The 21,530-nt window shown below is 41.7% G+C and overlaps 1 protein-coding gene across 1 annotated transcript; it reads left to right on the top strand.

Moving 5' to 3' along the window:
* The first annotated feature begins 187 nt into the window (after positions 1-187).
* Positions 188-20,424, top strand: LOC138611377 (polyamine-transporting ATPase 13A3-like). The gene is made up of 32 exons (XM_069684445.1): positions 188-265; positions 2,424-2,495; positions 3,934-4,107; positions 4,382-4,513; positions 5,164-5,234; positions 5,367-5,450; positions 5,867-5,936; positions 6,033-6,167; positions 6,353-6,425; positions 6,601-6,735; positions 7,912-8,079; positions 8,179-8,336; positions 8,591-8,779; positions 9,622-9,683; positions 10,675-10,825; positions 11,047-11,169; positions 11,449-11,599; positions 12,486-12,606; positions 13,579-13,703; positions 13,788-13,948; positions 14,201-14,332; positions 14,468-14,547; positions 14,631-14,673; positions 15,125-15,234; positions 15,452-15,548; positions 15,975-16,047; positions 16,139-16,316; positions 17,381-17,562; positions 18,107-18,195; positions 19,236-19,316; positions 19,538-19,633; positions 19,939-20,424. The coding sequence occupies exons 2-32, from the start codon at positions 2,445-2,447 to the stop codon at positions 20,119-20,121; spliced, it is 3,678 nt and encodes a 1,225-aa protein (XP_069540546.1). The 5' UTR covers positions 188-265; positions 2,424-2,444; the 3' UTR covers positions 20,122-20,424.
* The last annotated feature ends 1,106 nt before the right edge of the window (positions 20,425-21,530 follow it).

Here is a 21,530-nt window from a genome sequence, read left to right as displayed (position 1 = left end):
TACAGTTCTCTCCACTTTTTTTCTTCAACAACTTTGAGCCCCAACACGGTGTCCTGTAATGACCTCACATCCTGTTTTCCCACTTCCTTCTGAATGGACCGGTTTGGGACGGTCCAGCCGCGGCGCAGCGTGGATCTCTGTTGTGTCGGCGCGTGTCTGCAGACACATGTGTTGCACTGCTGCAGAGGAAACTTTTAATGCACGACGGTTCACTCACCTGACTATGCAACGTGTGATGCATTGACAGAGAAGAGAAGAAGCATCGGTAGGTCGTTTTTACGCATGAATTTAATCGTATTTACATGGGTTTTATGTTTACGCGTCATCACAGCTCTACAGCAACGCGTGAAACGGTTTTACGAGCTTATCTGATGTTATGGCTCTTTAAGATGATGCTAACTGCGACTGAAAATGGCTGCTTTTCGGTTCAATAAGATTAAGTGTCGCAATATCGTTGGAATCTGTTTTCTTCTCAAATAGGGCGCATTTTAACTTCAAGTTTCGCCTGAAAACTAGTTAATCACACACTCTTAGCACAGGGTGGCTGTTCAGGGTCTATAAAAAGTGTCCACCTCCTTGGACTTTGTTTTTGCTTTACGACTTTGAATTGTGTTGTGTTGGCAGGGTTTTGTTGACACTTGTCATTCCTTGGTCTGTGAGAAATCTCTACAAATCCCATTTAAATACAATAAACCTGAATCAGTGTTTGCATCACTTACAGCTGTGAGTTGAGTATATGTGGATTATGTTTGCACATCTGGAATCTATGATTTCTCTTCTACGCTAAACTTTAGTCAAGTTGTATTGGCGACCCTGCTTTAACAGACAGTTTGAAGCCCTGCCACAAACAAACCCTGGATTGGAAACCTGGACTCTCCTCTGGCTGCTTCAGGAATTTAACGTAGTTGTTTAGAAGCCAGTCCCGAGCAGCTCTGCTTTTATGCTTGGGGTCTTTGTCCTGCTGGAAAATAAATCTTAACAGAGCCCTGGTTCACTTACAGACTGCATCAGGGATTCAACCTGGTTATCTTTATTAGTATTTTTTTTGCCTTTAAGGACCTGCTGCAGAAATACATGCTTTTAGCATCACCACCGTGCTCCGTCATGGTGGGGGTGATGCTCATATGCGAGGTGTTCATATGGTTTAAAGCTCCTGTGAGGACCTTGATGTTTGTGTTGATTTTGGCGCCCCTGTGGACAAAGCCATACCTCTTATCGCTTTGCTTAAGTGGGGGTTTTAACAAAACATCATGTATGTACGTCATATGTATCACTCCCTTTTAAATTTCTGCCCTGGAAAATGTACAAACAAAGGCAGCGTGCAGTTAATCGCTGACACCTACCCCCCCACCAGCAGTTTCAGGCATTAAAAATAACTTGATAGAAATAATCAATCTTGTCGCTGATGGTCTTGTTTGCTTTTGTAGCTCATAAAGTCATCAGAATTAACTCAGTCTGTTTCATAACCAGCTAAAAACTCCTCACAGGAGCTTTAATACAGTTTTAGGGATAATGGATAAAACATTCAGCTTTTAAAACACCAACGCATAAAAGCTCCCAACACTTCAGATTAGTTATAGTAAATCTGACTACTTAAGAATCAATAATTCTAACTGCTAACTTTTTAATTTGTGTCGCACTTTTTAAATTACTTCCTTTAATTTCTTTATTTTGAAAGGTGAGGTGACAGACTGTGAGCCAAACAGTCCTGTAGGTGTGACTTTTATTGAGCATGATCTACACATGGTGCAAAGGTTTTCATATATAAGCCACAGCCCATCGTGAACTCTATCATTACATCATCATAACACATAACACATTCATTCCTGATCAGAGTTTGTGTGTTGTGAGATTAGATAACTGATGCAGCTTTTAATACATTCAGTAACAACACAGTAAAATAGTGAAAACAACAACTTATTTAAAATGAGAAAAAGCAACCATCAAGACAAATCTGTCTCAGCGAATGTTCCAGGGAAACTTGAATATCAAGACAGATGAGGGTAAAAGTCAAACAAGCTGTTTTTTAAGCCTGTCACCAGAGGCTTTGAATGCACCGTCTTTTAATGTGGCTTACATAAGGCAGGTTAGCTTTGTGGTTCAGTCAGGTTTTTACTTGCCGGAGATCTTTCTGTGAGGCAGATCATTACTTAAGAGGTGCAGAAGGATTTCCTTGTGTTTCTGTGTCAAACACTAATAAAACACTTTCTCCTGTTCGTCTCCAATGAGAAATATTACCTCGACTAAATCACTTCCTCTCCGATGCAGTTTTTGCGTCACATGTCATAAAACTGATTGTGATCATATCTTTGATCAAGTTAAAAGTTGTAACACATTTGCTGACCAGAGAGAGTCAAAGACATCTGTGACTGAATCAGTTTCTTTGTTTACTGTGTAAATAAAGAGCTCTTCTATGTCTTCAGGGTTGTTGCACTTCTGACAGAATGAAGAGGAGAGAGGGGACGATTATAAACCAGGGCCTGGAGGATGAAATGGTAAATATCACGTTCAATCTTAATGCCGCTTTCTCACTTCTACTGTCTTTTTTATTGAACAATTATGACTATCATAAAATGACAACTTCTTATATTGTAAAGAAAGAGCTTAGTTTATGAATTTTAATTGCTGAATTTGTTACAAGTGTGTTGATATGTGTGAAAGAAATGGAGGATGTTCATTAAATGATAACAGTTTGTTGGCTTTAAAGGACACACGTCATGTGTACACGTGTCAGAGTGGATTAAAAATACAAGTGTAATTCAATTTGGTTTAGTTTGTACGTCACTGAAAGTAATCACAGATGATAATTACACAATATTGAATTTGACATGTCAAACCAAGGAATCAAATTCGATTTAGACGTTTGCTTGACAAAGATTCTGGCTAACTGAAGCTTTCATATAAGGCTACAGCATTAGCTCGTTAGCTTAGCGTAAAGTCTAGAAACAGTGAGAAACCGATATCTCAGTCCAATTTTAAGTTAACAAAATCCACTTACAAGACTTTCAGAGCTTGCTAATTCAGTGGCAGGTGAGGTATGTTTTACTTGGAAAAAGCAGAGCAGTATTTATAAGAAGCTATGCTAACTGTTGCTAGCTGTATAAATCCTACAGACATGTCTGGTATCCATCTTCTCTGCATCATCTTTGGTATCCAAGTCGTCTCTGCAACTGCAAATTGTCCAGAATATTTCACAAATATTTAAATTGTTTCTCTAAAGTTCTGAATTATTAGTTACAGGGAGTTTCCTAAACACAAAAGGTGGACCATCAAGCATAATTGAGCTTTTTACTCAGAGCCATAGAGCTCATTTTAAAAACGCACAGGAAATCCACACTGTTGTACTGGGGAGCATGTTCCTTCATTACAATGAACACAGGTTGTACTTAATTTAAACAATCCCTCCCACTTACACCTTCCAGTTGCTGTATATATTCACTTAAAGCTGGGTTAGGCAACTTTGGAGAAACCAGCAAGGGTACACTAGTTTTTAAAAGTATCAAACCTGAAATGTGTCAAAGCAACACTCCCCAAACACATGAACATGCACTGCGTGAGTTATTGTGCAGGACGAGTCCACAAGAGCACTGGGAGAGGAACAGTATCCATCTAGCTTTTTAGTGACTCTCGCACAACTAGCTTACTAGCTTTAGCTTGCAGAAGACTCCGCTCTTGCGGTAAGTGCAGGTCGGAAAGTAGACAGGCAGGTTGGCCTTTTTCACAAAAGACATTGTGACATGTCACAGTAGAAAAAAATCAGGTGTAAATACTAATGATGGCTGAATTCCACTTCAGTTCCAAGGTCCTGATACTGTTCATGCTGGCTCACTGTCACACTGTCATCACCTACTGGGAAATAAAGAGAACATGTACATTAACATGGTCCAAGCGTGAATGCAGTGCATTCTTCCCACTGTCTGTCTGTCTGAGCAGGAGGTGTGGGGGTACCAGCCCTGTCTGTGGAAGATGATCCTGGTGGGAGTGGGTGCTGTGTGCTCCGGGGGTCTCCTGCTGCTGCTGCTCTACTGGCTGCCTGAATGGGGCGTCAAGGGCACATGCACACACACCTCGCTGAGGGACGCACACACACTGCTGCTCAGGACCACGGTAAGAAATCAGCAGAACTTACTCTCTTTTTTCACACAGCATCACTGTTATTTTAAAGATTTGTTATAAAAATGTGTTTTCATTCAAGGAACAAACCTTGAAACTTTCTCTTTTCTTCATTTTGTGCTTTCACTCCTTTGCTGCTGCTGTTCACAAATCTTCCTGACACTTGTTACACACTTTGGCACACACATACCGTATTACGCTACAAATGAAACATTCAGGGTCGTCCATCAGCTAGGGAAAAATGTAATTCTTTATGGTGTTATCACAGGATGAGTTCAGACAGTGGTTTCGAGCCAAAGTACACGTCATGATGGCGCCAGGGAGGAAACCCTTCGACAGCTTGGATCTGACGTCTACGGCTCAGCTGCCTAATGGAGATGTAGACTGCGGCTTCAGTGCTGTTCATGAAGAGCATCATGGGAAATTTGCCCATAGACAGAATGAGGTACTTGTAAATGTTAAATGACACGTGTTGCTCTTTTGAAGCAGACTCATGTTTATAGAGGTGTGCATTTATGTTTAGAGTCTGGATCAGTGATTCACCATATTCACATGACGGCCATTTTTAAAAGGATAGTGGCGTACTGCTGTGTTCAAGATATCAGGTCGTTTCAACAAAGAGAATTTGACAAAACCCATATCATTTCACTCAGCCATTCGTTAGCTTGTTTGTACCTCTTTTCTATCATATCTTGTTACAATTTTAAACGTTTTTGTTCCCTGAGAAGTGGCTAATTGCTAACATTAGCTGTTGTCTGATGGTAGCTAGCATGAAATATGACTCGGGTGTCCCTACAGATTTTCACTGTTCACTGTATTTTTAGTTGCTGATCAATCAAGACGCGGTGAAATGATTTGTTAGATTCTCTACGATTATATGACTTAAACCCTGGAATACAGCAGTACGACATTATAGCAGCATTTTAGCTTCCAACCTGAGCTTGACTTAAAAAGAAAATGGCCGCTAAGTGAATATGGTGAATTTGCTTGTTTTAAAGTGTGTCTGTAAAGTCTACTTCTGATAACTTATCTGCTACTCCTCCCCCTTAGATCCACTACTTCAGCCACCACAGCACTAAATACTACTGGAGCGATGTGATGCAGAACTTTGAAGTGTTTAAGTAAGAGTCCGACTGAAAAACAACCTTTCTTTGCCACATATACAACATTTCTGTTAAAGAATAGTTGGCGCAGTATGCATCATATACTCGTTTATCTGCTGTAGTAGAAATTAATGTGTGTGACTTTTCTAGAGGCTTGGAGGATGTAAATGTGAGCTGTGCAGGCGTCCACTCTGACCACAGCTCTGGACTCTCTAAGATGCTGCAGGAGTACAGGTACACATTTCAGTTATATTTATATGCATGGAGGAAGCTTCACTTAAAGAAGGGGTGATATGCCGTTGGAGTAATCCCTAGGCTTCTTAGCTCAGTTTGCAGGCTTCTGTGAACGCCACATTTCACACTGTTTCTCCTACACGTTGCACTTTGTGACATCACAAAGTCAGTCAGAAGAATCAGAAGAAAGTGGGCTTGTAGGGGCAGGGTTTCTTAAAGGGACAGAGCTGACTGAGTTGTTTCAGGCAGAGGCTGTATGATGGCCTGCACAGAGAACCAGTGTGAAAAAAACAAAAACTGTAACTGTAAATTATGCTAAGCTACTCCACAGGTATCACAGAGTGAAATGTGAGGCTTGAGATTAGCATAATACCCCCCTTTAAAGTAACTAACTGCTGACATTTCTTTCCCATCAGGATGTTGTTTTTCGGGGAGAATGAGATCGCTGTCAGAGTGCCGTCTCTGTTTAAGCTGCTCATAAAAGAAGTGAGTTTAGACCTCTCGCTGTAACATCACACTTTTTCTCATAGCAAACCAATAGTGATATAATCTTTAACATTTTTCTTTCTCTCCCTCCCTCAGGTCTTAAATCCTTTCTACATCTTCCAGCTCTTCAGTGTCATTCTGTGGAGCTTTGAGGACTACTACTACTATGCTTCAGCCATAGTGTTCATGTCTGCCATCTCAATAGCTACCTCCCTGTACACCATTAAAAAGGTGAGTCATGGCTGATCATATAAAAATTGTGACCTTTAAACTTTGAATGGAGATGCAAAGAACAAAGAGTTTAGAATTTGTTTAATTAACATAAAATCCTGCACTCTGCATCTTGTTCATTTGTGCGATTGTGTGTTTCCAGAAGTATTATCCTGCTCTCTGACAAAGTGTCTCTCTTATTACAGCAATATGTGATGCTGCATGACATGGTGGCAGCCCACAGTGTGGTCCGTGTGTCTGTGTGCAGAGGAAATAAAGGCATGTTTTACTTTGTAGGCCTGCATGGATATTTGGTTTGATCCTGTCCTTGTTTATGTTTTTATTGCTCTGTAATACTTGAATCACGTAATTGATCTCTAACAGTACCCTCATGATTTCCTGCATAGTGTTAGTATGAAATCATCCTCACTGTTCCCTAATCTTGTCCCCTCAGTGGATGCTGAACAGGCCATGTCAACAGAGCTCGTGCCCGGTGATGTCATCATCATTCCAGCCAATGGGATGATCATGCCCTGTGATGCAGCGCTCATTCATGGAACCTGCATCGTAAACGAGAGCATGCTGACAGGTGGTTATACCCATATGCTGCCCTACTCTTTGTACTTAATAGTTTTATTTCCTGAAAAACAATCTCTATGCAATGTTTTCTGACTAGCTTGTTTTCTGTAGCTTATCACTGCATCTCTGTGGATTCATTTTCTCACTTTTCATGGAGTTATTTGATTGAACATTCTGGGAAAAGGTAGTAAATAAACCCAGAGTTAAGACTTGTTTTCAGTTCTTTTTTTTTCAAAGTACAAAAATAAATTTCATTTATTTCCTGTATCATGGAAAGATTTTATGCTGCCCAGACTGTACTATCAACTTGTGCTCATCACTGTTATCAGCTGGTGTGTCTCTACAGCAGTAATACCACTGCTACTATTATTAATACATTATATATATATATATATATATATATATACACTGAACAAAAATTTAAACGCAACACTTGTTTTTGTTCACAAATGTGTCTAAATCTGTGTTAGTGAGCACTTCTCCTTTGCCAAGATAATCCCTCCACCTCACAGGTGTGGCATGTCAAGATGCTGATTAGACAGCATGATTATTGCACAGGTGTGCCTTAGGCTGGCCACAATAAAAGGCCACTCTAATATGTACAGTTTTACTGTATTGGGGGGGTCTGGGGGGGCAGAAAACCATATTATAGTATATATATATATATATTTATATAATACTATATTATATTTTTGTTCAGTGTAGTATTCAGGCTATTTGAGATGCTAAAATTGCGCTGTGGAGTCACTGAAAGCTGAATGAAAAATCAGATGGCCTACATGAGAAGATTTTGAACGTTCATTCAAACGTTCCTTCCATTTTATCCTCATGATTAAATAAACAAGATATGTTTACTCTACATGACTGACGAAAACAGAAACAAAACCTGGAAGTTATTTGGCACAGAATGAGCCACCTCTCTATATGAACGATTTAAAGTGTGAGCCATCCATAAGTAAGATGAATCTGTTTCATACTGAATCCAACAAGACTGTGATAATCTAAAAAGGGAATAAAAAAGAGCTCTTGTTACATATTGGCTATAAAACAGAATCCATTATGTCTAAATATCAACAATATTCTGCAAACTTTTAAATATTTTAGTTATGGTGTCCGGGCCCTGTCATCACATCACTGCTGCTTATTGTTGTGTTTGAAGTTTGGTATTCATCTCATCCATCCTCAGGAGAGAGCGTGCCGGTTACAAAGACGAGTCTGCCGAGTTCAGGCGAGGACGCAGCTGTTATCTACAATATGGAGGAGCACAAGAGACACACCCTGTTCTGTGGAACCCATGTTATCCAGACCCGCTTCTACGCCGGTGAACTGGTGAAGGCTGTCGTGGTCAGAACAGGTGAGACAGAGACAGAGTAGGAAGTACACAGCTTTCCGTTCATCATCAGGTTTATTTAGATTCACGTACATGAATGAAAAGAGTCACATCTCCCTTCAGGCTTCAGCACAGAGAAAGGCCAGCTGGTGCGCTCCATCCTCTACCCCAAACCCACTGACTTCAAACTGTACCGCGATGCCTACCTGTTCCTGCTGTGTCTGGTGGGCGTGGCAGGGATCGGCTTCATCTATACCATCGTCCTCAGCATCATGAACAAGGTAGCACAGCTGGTATAGAGAAGGGTGAAGCCATCTAGTTCATTTAAGCAATATCACACTCGTGGTCGTGCTGTTGTACTTGTTATCAGCACTCCTTTTGTCCAATCAGATTATCTGGTCAATACAAACTGTTTGAATTAAGGATGCACAGGCAGATTACGATTCTATCATGCTGTAGAAACCCTCTGAATCCCAGCCCCTGCTCTCCGTTCTCTTATGTCACTTGTTAATGGTTCTCCCTCCGTCTCGTCCAGGTTCCAGCTAAAACCATCATCATTGAATCTCTGGACATCGTCACCATCACTGTGCCCCCGGCCTTACCGGCGGCCATGACAGCCGGCATCGTGTACGCGCAGCGGCGTCTGAAGCAGGTCGGGATCTTCTGCATCAGTCCTCAGAGGATCAACATTTGCGGTCAGCTGAACCTGGTTTGCTTTGACAAGGTAGTCTGAACCTCCGCTGTTATGTATTACTCTAATGTGATTTTGTTTTCTGAAGGTAATTCAGAAAGCCATCATTTCTAGGAACCATGCATGATTAAGACTTAAAAATACCCCAATACGCGCACGCAGCAGCACAGCCGCTGTCACGCACACACAGCAGCACGCACGCAGCCACACCTCCAGGCAGATCGCCGCAACACTCACAACGCATGAAAATTAATTAATTCCCTTTCCAACCCACTTCCTGTTTAAGTGGTTTTCATTCCAGGAATGGCTTTATGGTTTCATGACCATAAACACCACCAGTTAAATGATTAATGATGGTTTTATGCGATGCTGTAATTGCACAGTGATGACGTTGGCAACAAACTCAAGAATCATGGTTTAAAAATACATAATTTTATGGCATTTATTTAATTGGAAAACATCTTATGAATGCAATATTACCGTACAAGCACACTGTGAATTAAAGATAATAAACATGTCCCTATTATGTATATCATGTTTGCTGTGGCTCTGCATGCTTTACTAAACCAAATGATATATTGAGAAAAACATTAAATATGGAAGCAAATAATTAGTTTCCGCCTGGATTTAGAGTTTTATTTGTGATTGCAGAAATGGTTTAAATACTTTTCAAGGCTGTCTGCTTTTATTTTATGCTTATTAGATTCATTGGATTTCTTCTGATAGAACAGGTTGCAGAGATGTGGACTCGAATCATGGTGACTTGGAGTCAAGTCGACTCGACTTGACGTAACCTATGACTTCACTTGACTTGACTTGCCTAAGTGTTGGTCTGAGAATTTGCGGGTAAGATGTCTCTCTCTTTGTTTCTTCAGACTGGTACCCTGACTGAAGACGGTTTGGACCTGTGGGGCATTCATAGAGCTGAAGGGGACAGGTAAGAGAGCCTCTATCAGTCCCTTTAGAGTAATCCAAACACAGAGAAGTATTAAAAGAAGTTTGTCTTCAGTTTGTCTTCAGTAGTGAGCTCTTGTTTGCATGCCAAGTAAATCAAGTCTTATGGTTTGGCAATTTAACATTAGTTCCAGTAAGACTGTAAAATGTGTTAGATAATGTTTTTACCTTTGAAACGCTGGAAGAGTTCACTGCCAAAACAGTTTGGCTCAGTGTTTTGGTGCCTGACAACAAGAGCATAAAAAGAGAATAACAACAGAAGGAGAGATAAACACTTCGATAAAGTTAGACATAACTTTATCGAACATATTAATTCACATTATATAAAGTATCTAAAGGTATATAAAGTTCAGATGTAGGGGGCCTTTCTGTGTGGAGTTTGCATGTTCTCTCTGTGCTTGCGTGGTTTCCCTCTGGGTGCTCAGGCTTCCTCCCACAGTCCAAAGACATGCTCGTTAGGTTCATTGGTGACTGAGCGTGACAGGTTGTCTGTCTCTGTGTGTCGGCCCTGGGATTGACTGGCGATCAGTCCAGGGTGTGCCCCGCCTCTCGCCCAGTGACAGCTGGGATAGGCTCCATCCCCCTGTGACCCTGAACAGGAAACGCGGTATAGATGATGGATGGATGTACAATACATCTATTTTCAGAGTGTTTGGCTGTATTGGATTTATGCATGAATGTGCTGAAGTTCCTTGTTTTGTGTGGTTTAATTTGCTCAATTAGCAAAAGACAGATTATTACAGATATTTTCACAGTTGATTTTTGACACATGAGGAATCTGACAGAAAGTAATCGTCCTTCTTTCCCTGCATGTGCCTAAAACACTGGAGAAATGAAACATATTCCTCATTCTCTCATTCATACATTTCTCTGTAAGGACAGTCCTCATGGGACTAGCATGACTTCATATTTAATTCAGCAACAGCCACTTAACACTGTATCATATTGGTACTTAGATCCTCTGTCTGTCTCAGCTTCTCTCCTCCAGAGTCAGACGCAGCTAAAGACAGTCTGGTAAACACCGCGTTTGTGGCCTGCATGGCCTCCTGCCACTCACTGACCAAGATCGAGGGCGAGCTCTCCGGAGACCCGTTAGACCTGAAGATGTTCAGCGCCACGGGCTGGGTGAGCAAAGACTTCCCGAGTTTACACCCAGCGTGCTCCGCGTCACTGGCACCACAGCGAGCATGGATACCAGTGTGTTCATGAATTATGCAGCAGCAGGCTGTTTGTGTTGGCTGAAATGTTTCAAGTCTGTTACCATGGATACTCAGCGTGAACAGCAGGAAAGGGAGCAAACAGGCTGATTGTAATGTCTGTTTTATATGATCTCTGTTCTTGTTCAGATCCTAGAGGAGGCCACAGAGGAAGAGACCGCCCTCCACAATCCCATCATGCCCACAGTCGTGCGACCTCCGAAGCACATCGCCCCTGAAGCCAATCAGAACAACCCACTGACTCAGAACATGGTACACTGACTCTCCAGATCGTTATTTATTCATCTGTATACAACCTAATGACCATGAAGAAAAGTTAGTGACAGATTTCAGACTTCTAATCTCTGATACTTCCTGTGTGTTTTTCTAGGAGCTGTCTGAATTACCGGTAAGTCTTCCTGTGGTCTTCTTCATACAGACATTACATTATGATCTTCTCATCTCACACTTGGCAACAAAGTGAACAACTGTGTTTTTCAAAATGTCGTACTATTCTCAGTCTTTATACAACATGTGTGTTGTGCTCCTCAGCCCTGTGAGATTGGCATCGTGCGTCAGTTCCCCTTCTCCTCGGCCCTGCAGAGGATGACTGTGGTGGTCCGGAGGTTGGGGGAGAAACACATGGACGCCTACTTGAAAGGAGCACCGGAGGTTGTGGCCGGGCTCTGCAAACAGCACACAGGTGTGACACTTGGTACTGTACGGTTCAGGGTTAAGGTGAATATTTGTACCTTTAATGTAGCATCTCCGTGAGGAAACACAAAGTAACTGACAGGATAAGTAACTGATACAATAAGTAACTGATATGATAAGTAACTGACAGGAGAAAAAGAGGGGGGAATACACTCAGTATGAGCTGCGGCCGCTGATAGCTCCATAAATTGTGCATCATTTGCCCCCGCTGTCTGCTCCGTCTCAGGGTCTGATTCACAAAGCAAATTGCACAAATGATATTCAAGCACAAACACGCCAATAAAGTTTCGCAGATCTGTGAAGTTTGCTCTTGTTTTGTGTCTGATTGTGGAGAGAAGCTGTCTGCACCTCCACTCTGCTGCACGGAGCTGCGCTCTCATGCAGTAACTGATCTCCACTCTGACGGAGCTCAACTCCATGCACAGATCGATGATGAGCAGGGAGGGGAGGGGGCAGCTCTTTTAACACTTTATTGTAAAGTCCAGACTCGACAGGTGTTGACTAGTTTTACTCTCTGTAACACAGCTTCATCTTTTTAAATGAGCGCGCAGGTCGTCTGTATAATACTCCTCGTCCTGTGTAACAGCTCCACACCGTCTCCACACATGTGGACAAAGTGAGCCCGTGTGCCGGGGTTGAGCCTCGCACAGCCCCGGACTGATTGGTCTCCCTTGTGATAATAATGTCAATATATTATTGACGGATTGTTTTTACAGACAAACACATTTTTTGGTCACACAAAGGTTGAATTGTCGTCATGACCAGTGTAACCTCAGAGCATGACAGCCCTCCTATATCTCTTCCCAGCTTATTGAACAAATATTGCACTCATCCATAATAAGGTCATACTGACACGTTCCTGTCCTTCTGCTCAGTCCCACAGAGTTTCAGTCAGACTCTGGAGACCTACACCACGCAGGGCTTCAGGGTTATCGCTCTGGCACATCGACAGCTGGAGTCCAAACTCTCCTGGCACAAAGTCCAAAACCTCAGCAGGTACCGCTCCCTCCGCAGATAACACCGTCCAAGTACAAGTAGCTACACACAGACACATCTTGCCCTTAAATAATGGAACCCTTAAAATCTGCTTCTGCTGATGAAGCTCATGTTTCATATTTTGGTGTCTGAAGGACTTCGTTTCACTGATAACTGAGCAAACACAGACCAGATGACATAACATCCAAATATTTACACAGCAGCTGCAGTCGAGCAGAAAATGTTCCAGTTCTTGTTCATTGGACTGAAATGTTGCAGTTAAACAACCTGCAGGAATCAATCTAACGAGTCAGAAAACGCACCACAAAGCAGCACATCCACAAGACACGGTAATCTGAGTTACAGGGTGTAACTGAAATCAGAGCCCTTTAACCCTTTAACCCTTTGGGGATAGAAACAGGCTCAGAGTATCTTTCAATCATCTCTAACATCTGTACAATAGAAGCTAAAAGGTTTTGTAAGTTAATGAACCACAATCATTTCTAAAGGGGTTGAAATGATGTCATTAAAAGAACACTTTTTGCAGTGCGCGTAACGTACTGATGTCTTTTAGTTGCACAGGAACAAACAAACCATTGTGTAAAGCCTGAAGCTGTTTGTAGAAAGAATAATAAATGTTGTAGCTATCATGATTTTAATTTAAACTGTTTGGTTATTCTGCCAGATTTATTCGCCCACACTGTCATTTCATTAAAGGAAGGAAATGACTTTATTTCTGGATGATTATTAACAGTAAGATAAATGAAGGAAATTATTAACTACAGAAAAGTGGGCAGGGCAGGTCAGCAGGAAGAGAGGATGTCAACAATGAGTCAATGAGCATTTCAAATAGAAATAATGTCCTCTATTTTCTTTTAGCTTCTTCTTTAGGTTCTCTGAGATCGGCTTCTGTAAAGTGACCTGAAACGTGAATTTAACATGAATTTGAAGGTGTGATTTTTACCTGCGAAATGTCTGATTTGTTGCGTTCAGGGACCTCATAGAAACCAACATGGAGTTCCTCGGTTTGATCATCATGCAGAACAAAATCAAAGAGGAGACAGCCGGGGTGTTACGGGAATTACGACAAGCCAACATCCGCACTCTGATGGTCACAGGTATACAATGACTTTATTCCCCAGCTGTTACTGTCGCTACATTGTTGCTCTGACCCCTGACGTGTTGTGTGTGTGGTCTGTTAGGAGACAACATGTTGACGGCGATATCCGTGGCTCGGGATTGTGGGATGGTCCGTGCACATGAGAAGGTCATCATAGCGGACGCTGTGCCTCCTAAAGAGTCTCAGCCTGCCAGCATCACATGGCAGTACACCGAGAACAATCAAACAGTCAAGGACGATCTGGTGAGAGAGAGTGCCTCCGAGCCGCTGACGGATAAATAAATGAGTATATAAAATCAGAGATAAACAGATGAACATTGAGGAGAATATCTTTATCCCAGTGTTTAGCAGGAGAAGAGACTTTGTCAGTCCAAGAACGTCACATTGAATCGTTCCTCATGTTCCAACAATCACAGAAAATGCCTGTGAAGCCCCGGAGGGACTGATTTATATTCTAACCTTTTATATGCATTTGCATATTTCCTCTGTGCTCAGGCTGTGGAGATACACCTGGAGGAGGAGGGATTGGACAAGCAGGTCACTGAACAGGAACCAAACTATCACTTCGCTGTGAGTGGAAAAGCCTTCGCTGTCATCACCGAGCACTTCCCTCAACTCGTCCAGAAGGTACGGGCTCACCCAAACATCTGCTCAGTCACAGAGCGGTTTCACTGAGCTGCTGTACAGGCATAATAAACAGAGCTCAGGTTGACATTTGGCTGCTGCTGTAACTCTTTGTCTCTCCACATGGGGGCGCTGCAGCTTGTGCTGAGAGCGACTGTGTTTGCCCGCATGGCTCCGGACCAGAAGACTCAGCTGGTGGAGGTCCTGCAGAGCATCGAGTTAGTCTCTCGTTCATTTGTGGCTTCAGTTTTAATCCCTTTATTTGAATGTAAAAATGTAACTCTATTTTTTATTCTTCCAGCTACACTGTAGGAATGTGTGGTGACGGCGCTAATGACTGTGGAGTAAGTGTGGATTATATTTATTTTTATGCACAAATAATTAAGTACAATACGTGTGTTATTTTGTAATTAGACTTAGCAGATTTACTCAGGGCAGATGATTGTGAACAAAATATTTATTTGTTCTGAGCTGCGGTGTGTCTGCAGGCAGAGGTCAAAGTGTTCAAATCCTTAACAAAAAATGACATAATCCCTACTGAACATTCAGGCAGCATTTCTGTGAGTTTTGACGCACAGACTTTAAAGTCATAAGAAAGATATCCAGGCAGATTCCTTGTTCTGTTTTGCAAGTTAATTCTTCATGACAAGTTGATTTTAAAAATAACTTGTGTCTTAAGTGTGAAATATTAGCCACAAAAAAAATCAACATTAAATCTGAACCTTCTGTGTCATCCTGTTGCTAACATCTGAATGCAAAGTGATTTAAACAAATTAACTTCTCTGTGTGTCCCAGGCTTTGAAGAGAGCTCACAGCGGGATCTCTCTGTCCGAGCTGGAGGCTTCTGTCGCTTCGCCTTTCACCTCCTCCACCGCCAACATCTCCTGCGTCCCCAACCTCATCAGGTAGACACTCGAGTTTAACTTTGTAGACGCGTACCAAATAGGGTTCCCAAATGTTGAGGTTGTAATAATCTCACATAAACACACGACACAGACTTTCACTCATGTTCTACACATTAAGATGAAGATGTTGGTGCCAGCTGTGTGACCTGAGCCTTTAGAAGTTGCAAAACATGAAACTTAAAGCTGTTGATAATCTTTAATTTTGTTGCCTCCACAGGGAGGGCCGAGCTGCCCTCATCACATCCTTCTGTGTGTTTAAGTTCATGGCTCTCTACAGCATCATCCAGTACGTCAGCGTCACGCTGCTCTACTCGGTAAACACACGGCTGACTCTCATTCTGACGTTACACTAATGCTTTCTATAGACACATAGTGAGATATACCGTTGAATTCTTTGATGGGTTACATTTAAAAATAGGTAAAAAATATGTTTTCTTACTGTGACAGTCTTTATATACTGGACATGCTTAGTGTTTAAAAAGGTATCCAGGCCTTGTGTAATTGAAGATGCAGTATTTGTAAGCCTGCGTGTCATTAAGTCCCAAACACTTGTGTGGTTCCCACATGAGATACAGAGGCTTCCTGAGCAGACGTGAGGAGCAAGTAGACGAGAGTCTGGGGTTTAAAAAGAAGAGGGTGTTTTCGTTCAGTGGCTGAAACAAAGGCAGAGACACAAAGTGACTCTGTTTTGTTCTTATCGATTCAGACGTTTGACACTCACGTCTCTGCTGATATTTTAGATCCTCAGTAACCTGGGAGACTTCCAGTTCCTCTTCATCGACATCGCCATCATCCTCATCATTGCCTTCACGAGTGAGTAGCACGAGGAGATCCTTTAAATCATCACACATATTATCTTACAGTAACCTTTGATAAGCAGCTCACTGATTGTTTCCGTCTGCAGTGAGTCTGAACCCGGCATGGAAGGAGCTGGTGTGCCGCCGCCCTCTGTCCAGCCTGATCTCGGGCCCGCTGCTCTTCTCCGTCCTGACGCAGATCGTCACCTCGCTGGTCTTCCAGGTGCTGGTTTTCCTCCTGGTAAAGCAGCAGAGCTGGTACGAGACGTGGACGCCGGAGTCAGAGTGAGTAACGAGTGTGACACCTGCAGAATGTAAGATAAGGAAATCTCTGATTGGTAAATAAATGCTGCTTTTTTCTAACTTTTTCCATGCTGACCTCTGTATGATCATTAAACGTGATGATCATACAGAGAGTATATTAACTTCACCAATTTGAGGTAAAATAAACAAAATATATATGATCTATATTTCATTAGTTTTAACATAAAAAGGGGAAATTCTCTACTTTTTTATTAATTATCTCGTGTATTTTCTATGTCTAAATTATAAAAATAATGTTATGTACATCAACATGTTGTATATTATGAAAGCTGGTCAGTAATGCAAAAAAAACAATTTACAGTGTAATTACAGTGAAATTAAATATTTTTTAATACTTAAAGGTTTAATAAGTAGGATGTTTCCTTGCATTTTGTCAACAACACATTCAAACTGGGCCCCTCCTCCTGGGCTCTTCATCACCAGAAGCTCACTCTCACACTCTTGTGAGAACACGCCCACCGCGCCGAGCTAACACCTACAGCATCATGGTTACCTTTGTGCTAGCATCCTAACCACCGGTTAGCTTGTCCTACCCGGTTTGAGGCAACTACCTGTCCAACAGGAAGAAGGCCAACTCTGCATCGCTCTTTCTCCATGTTCGCTGGTCTGAATGGGGCCCAGTTCCTAATTTGAACCATTCCCACACTCACCTATACGCTGTGATTGGCTCAGGGAACCACAACAGTTCCTCATGACAAAAAACAGAACAGAATAGATTCAGAGTAGAAGGGTCTCACAAGGGTCTGCACACACACTCACCAACACACATGTGTAGACGCCCATAAGTGATGATTTATATTATATTATATTTGTAAAAGTCTATATTTTATTTTTCAAGGAAAATCCAACTTATTATACCTTTCAGGCTTATTTTTCTGGGTTCCTGCTTTATGAATGCAGAGGTTTGTAATTAACGGTGTGCTTTAAATTGCGTTTAATGTAACTTTTTCCAAATCAAGAATCAATAAATCAAACTAAATACATTCAGTAATTGATTCATGTTTCTGTCCTCTCTCCTCCTGCAGTGCCTGTAATGTCAACAGCTCCAACCTCTCTAACAGCCTGAATGTGACGTCCCCTATCGACCACAAAAACATCAGGAACTACGAGAACACCACCCTCTTCTACGTCTCCTCCTTCCAGTATTTATCTGTGGCCATTGTCTTCTCCAAGGGGAAGCCCTTCAGACAGCCCAGCTACAAGAACTGTAAGAGTTACTGAGAGCTGCTGAAGACCTCTTAGAGTTACAGTGATGTGTGTGGAGAGAGGTTATTGTCGGCACAGAAAGAGTGTGGATTAACTAAGCACTACGTGTATTTGGGAGCCATTATTATTATTATTATTATTATTATTATTTAATTTAGTTTACACATAAAACATCATTTAAGAAGGGCAAACATATAACTACATGGGGCTGTGAGGGAGAGAGAGACCAATAGTTTAAAACAAGACAAATCAGCACAGTGTCTGTCGGCTAAGGATCCCTATATACACATATTTTGCACACTGAAGATGCAACAAAAGCCCTCTTCCAGAGTTAATTTTATACAATGCTTAAAAGGCTTTTGATATAAAGACTTTAAACTTACAATTTTAGATACAATTTTCCAGATTATAATTTCCTGAAGTGCATCAATTAATTTCCCAAATACCACTTCAGTGTTAGTATGTTGAGAATTACAATCTGTGCTCGCAAAGTGAAAATTATCATTTAACCAAGTGTGAAGAGTTTCTGTGTTTTGCCTCTTTAGGGCCGTTCATGCTGTCCTGTATAGGCCTGTACACTTTCCTCCTCTTCATCATGCTGTATCCTATCCCCGCCATCGACAAGTTCCTGGAGGTAAAAGTACTTCCTGCCCTAAAAGATATAATTCATGTCCTTCACCACAGCTGTTCAGAAGTCATTTAATCAGATTTCAGGTGTTGATTGGACCAAATTTTAAAATAGATTGTTTGTAGATTGTTAAACACTAAATAACAGGATGAGTCTCATTTCAGAATCCATTTTTTTAAGCTCCTGTGAGGAGTTTTTATCTGGTTCATGTAACAGACTGAAATTAATATGACCTGCAGAAGGAAAACATGAGCCACAATTGATTTTTTCTTTATAGTTTACTTTATTGTTATTTTTGATGCCTGTAACCACTGCCAGGAGGTAGGTGACAGACTGATGACAGACAGATTAATGTGGTGCTGCCAAATCGGCAAACACGGCAAAGATTCACTCTGAGTGATGCGTTTGATGTTAAAGTAAAGCAGGAGGAGATATTTGTTTAAAAACACTTCTTACACACGTCCAAGATGTAGCGCTTTGTTCACAGGGGTCGCCAAAATCACCACAAACCAAAGCTCCTCATAGGAGCTTTAAACTTATGTGCCTGTGTACTGTTGAGTTATATTGGGATGACCGAACTTGTCCCCCGCTCGCGCACTCGCGAGGTGCGGGCAATTGAGCTTCGTCCAATATGATGCCTTTGAGCTCAGTAAAAAAAAAAAGATTTTTTCCCCATAAAATAATAGCTGTCAAAAACTTCTACCTTTTGTTCTTTAAATAAGCTGTAGCCTACGTTGTGATATGTAGTCCCAATCAGAGCACTGGACATCAGGATTTAGTCAAAGTTTCTGAATCAGGGTGAATCAGGCCAAGGTTGCTTTAAAAAAGTGACTGCAAAGACCGATGGATTAGTTGTTCCTTTGTACCAAAACATGTTATTTCCAACTCTAAATTGTTGTGATCCAGATTTAACTTTTAAAAACAACTGGACTGTGGCTTTAGAAGTATAAGAGATAGAAAGTAGAAACAGAAAACAGCTGATGTAAATGTGTGATGGATGTGGTGTTCCATTCAGTGTCTCCTCCTGCTGCTCTGCCTCCCCTCAGATCGTGTGTGTTCCCCACGACTGGCGCGTCACTCTGGTCATCATTGTGGTGGTGAATGCGGCCGTGTCTTTCATGCTGGAGGTACACTAGAAACATGTTACCCTACACGCTTCTCTGTGACTGATCCCCCTTTTTTTAATTGGAAAACTGTGATTTGCATGCTTTGATTTTTTTCTCCTGAATTAAATCGAGTCCCACTCGATCAATGAATGAATGAATCATACAGTTATTTCTCTGTGCGTTTCTGTGACCGAATCACCTACATCAGCTGATTCTCAAGTTCCCCCTGAAATCTCCCGTAGATTTTGATCCTTGACATCATCTTGTGGAGGCTTGTTTTCAGAGGGAATCAGGGGGTAAATCGCCCCACAGAGAGCCCCTCTGCTGACACACCTCAGGTTGGCAAGCTTCACTTTGTTTTGTCTGCGCTCACTTTTTTAGAAACAGAAAAGTGCTTGTACTTTTGCTTCATGCTTCATGTTTTCCCTCGTGACTTGTTACATGTTGTGACAGCTTCATAAGTGATCAATAGAGGCATAATCTTTTAAAAACTGAATATAAAAATTGATCGTTTGATAGATTTTTATTCTACTACAGTTCATTGAGATGTGTGTTTTTCTCTCCAGGTAACTCCAGGTAGGTCCTTAAGAGTTCAGAAATGAGTTAAATGAAATTTCTAATGTTGATACTTACGTGTTCCCAGGAGGCCAATGACCACTGGAGCTCATCCTTCCTCTCCTGGCTCCTGTGCCGGAGAAACAAACCCCCAAGGGTGCGTTACATGAACGTAGCCCTGGAGCTTCAGGATGACGCAGACTGGCCCCCCAGACCCTCCTCTGTCACCTACGCCAGCGATACACAATCCCACAACTCTGCCCCCCTCTGACCCCCTCAGGACACGACCTTACAGACTGAACTTAAACGAGCCTTGATGATGACTTAGTTTAGGTTGAGCCCAGAGATGTGAGAGATGCTCAGAGGATGTTTGGGAGATGTGAAACCCTCTGACCGACACTGTGAGCCGCTCATACGTGAAGTTCTTTTCATTTTAATTCACCTCATCAAAAAGCACAAACACTCTGCACCTCGGTTTTAACCACGTTGTCCTGACAGATAGCTGAAACTTGAGCTCTTTTTACGGCTTTTTTTTTTTTCAATCTCATACTGAGAGTTTGATGATAAGATTGATATCAGGTACCTCTCAAGCCTGTAAATATGAATGTAGCGGCCGCTGCTGGTTAGCTTAGCTTAGCACAAACACTTGAAACAGAGGGGGAAAGCTAGCCTTGCTCTGTGTAAAAGTTTTTATCTCATTTTGTTGAATTAAAAATTAACTTTAAGTATAAAACAACATGCTGTGGTTATATGTATGGTTAAGTCTCTGTTAGTTACTCGTCATGATGACAGGATTCAAGGCTAGCTGTTTCCCCTTGTTTCCAGTCTTTGTGCTAAGCTAAGCTAACTAGCAGCACATACACTGTATAATAATGGACGTAGCCACTGTCACCGTCATTGTTGACTGATCTTTTAAAGCCTCCAGTTCCCCTTTTTGTCCAGCGAAATCTTATTCCTTCTGTAATCAGAAGTGACCAAATCTGGACCAGAGGGTGAAGCTGGAGGGGAGCCATGAGTTGGCAAACGCTTTCATCAAAGCTGTACAGTCTTTGCCTCATTCATTAGCTGGCTAATGAGCTAGCTAATCATTGCATTTCCCACAGAAAGAGATTTGATTTGTGGTGGAGACGTTTCTCAGTTAGAAAAAGATTGTGAGACAACTTTTCACAAAGTTGCAAACTCGCCGCTTGCTATCCCATACCTCCAATGGGAGAGCGAGTGGCCGGTGGATCACTGCACCACGCCATCCCCTACGTGGGGAGAAGCCAACAACAATCCTGACTTCTATGCACAGGCCACTACAAATAAATAAATGAATGACAAACACTGAACGAGCTAACACAGTCACAGATACCTGCTAATTAATGCTCACATATCAATAAAATAATATTAGAGTATCACTCACTGAAAAATGCAGCACAGACTTCTTGGTCAGTTTGTTAGTAAAATAAAATAAACCACCCAACCAAGAATTTTATTTGTCTGATTTTTGCCTTAAAAAATTCCCAAAAAGCAGCAGCACCATAAACACAGCCGAGAGGTTAAGGTGAGATTACACCTAGCGGCTAGCTAGCAGCACCCACCTGTCATTCAAAGTGAACACGCCCATAATTATGCATAACTTAAAGCCAATAGAGAAATTAGCTTTAGAGACCAAAACCACTTTTGTTCCAGGCTGTA

The sequence above is a fragment of the Semicossyphus pulcher genome, unplaced genomic scaffold (genome assembly GCF_022749685.1).
Source record: "Semicossyphus pulcher isolate SPU_LCO1_2020_fin unplaced genomic scaffold, fSemPul1.0.p SCAF_7, whole genome shotgun sequence".
NCBI lineage: Eukaryota > Metazoa > Chordata > Actinopteri > Labriformes > Labridae > Semicossyphus > Semicossyphus pulcher.
The sequence above is the reverse complement of the archived record's forward strand: the minus strand, read 5'-3'. Positions and strand labels throughout refer to the sequence as shown.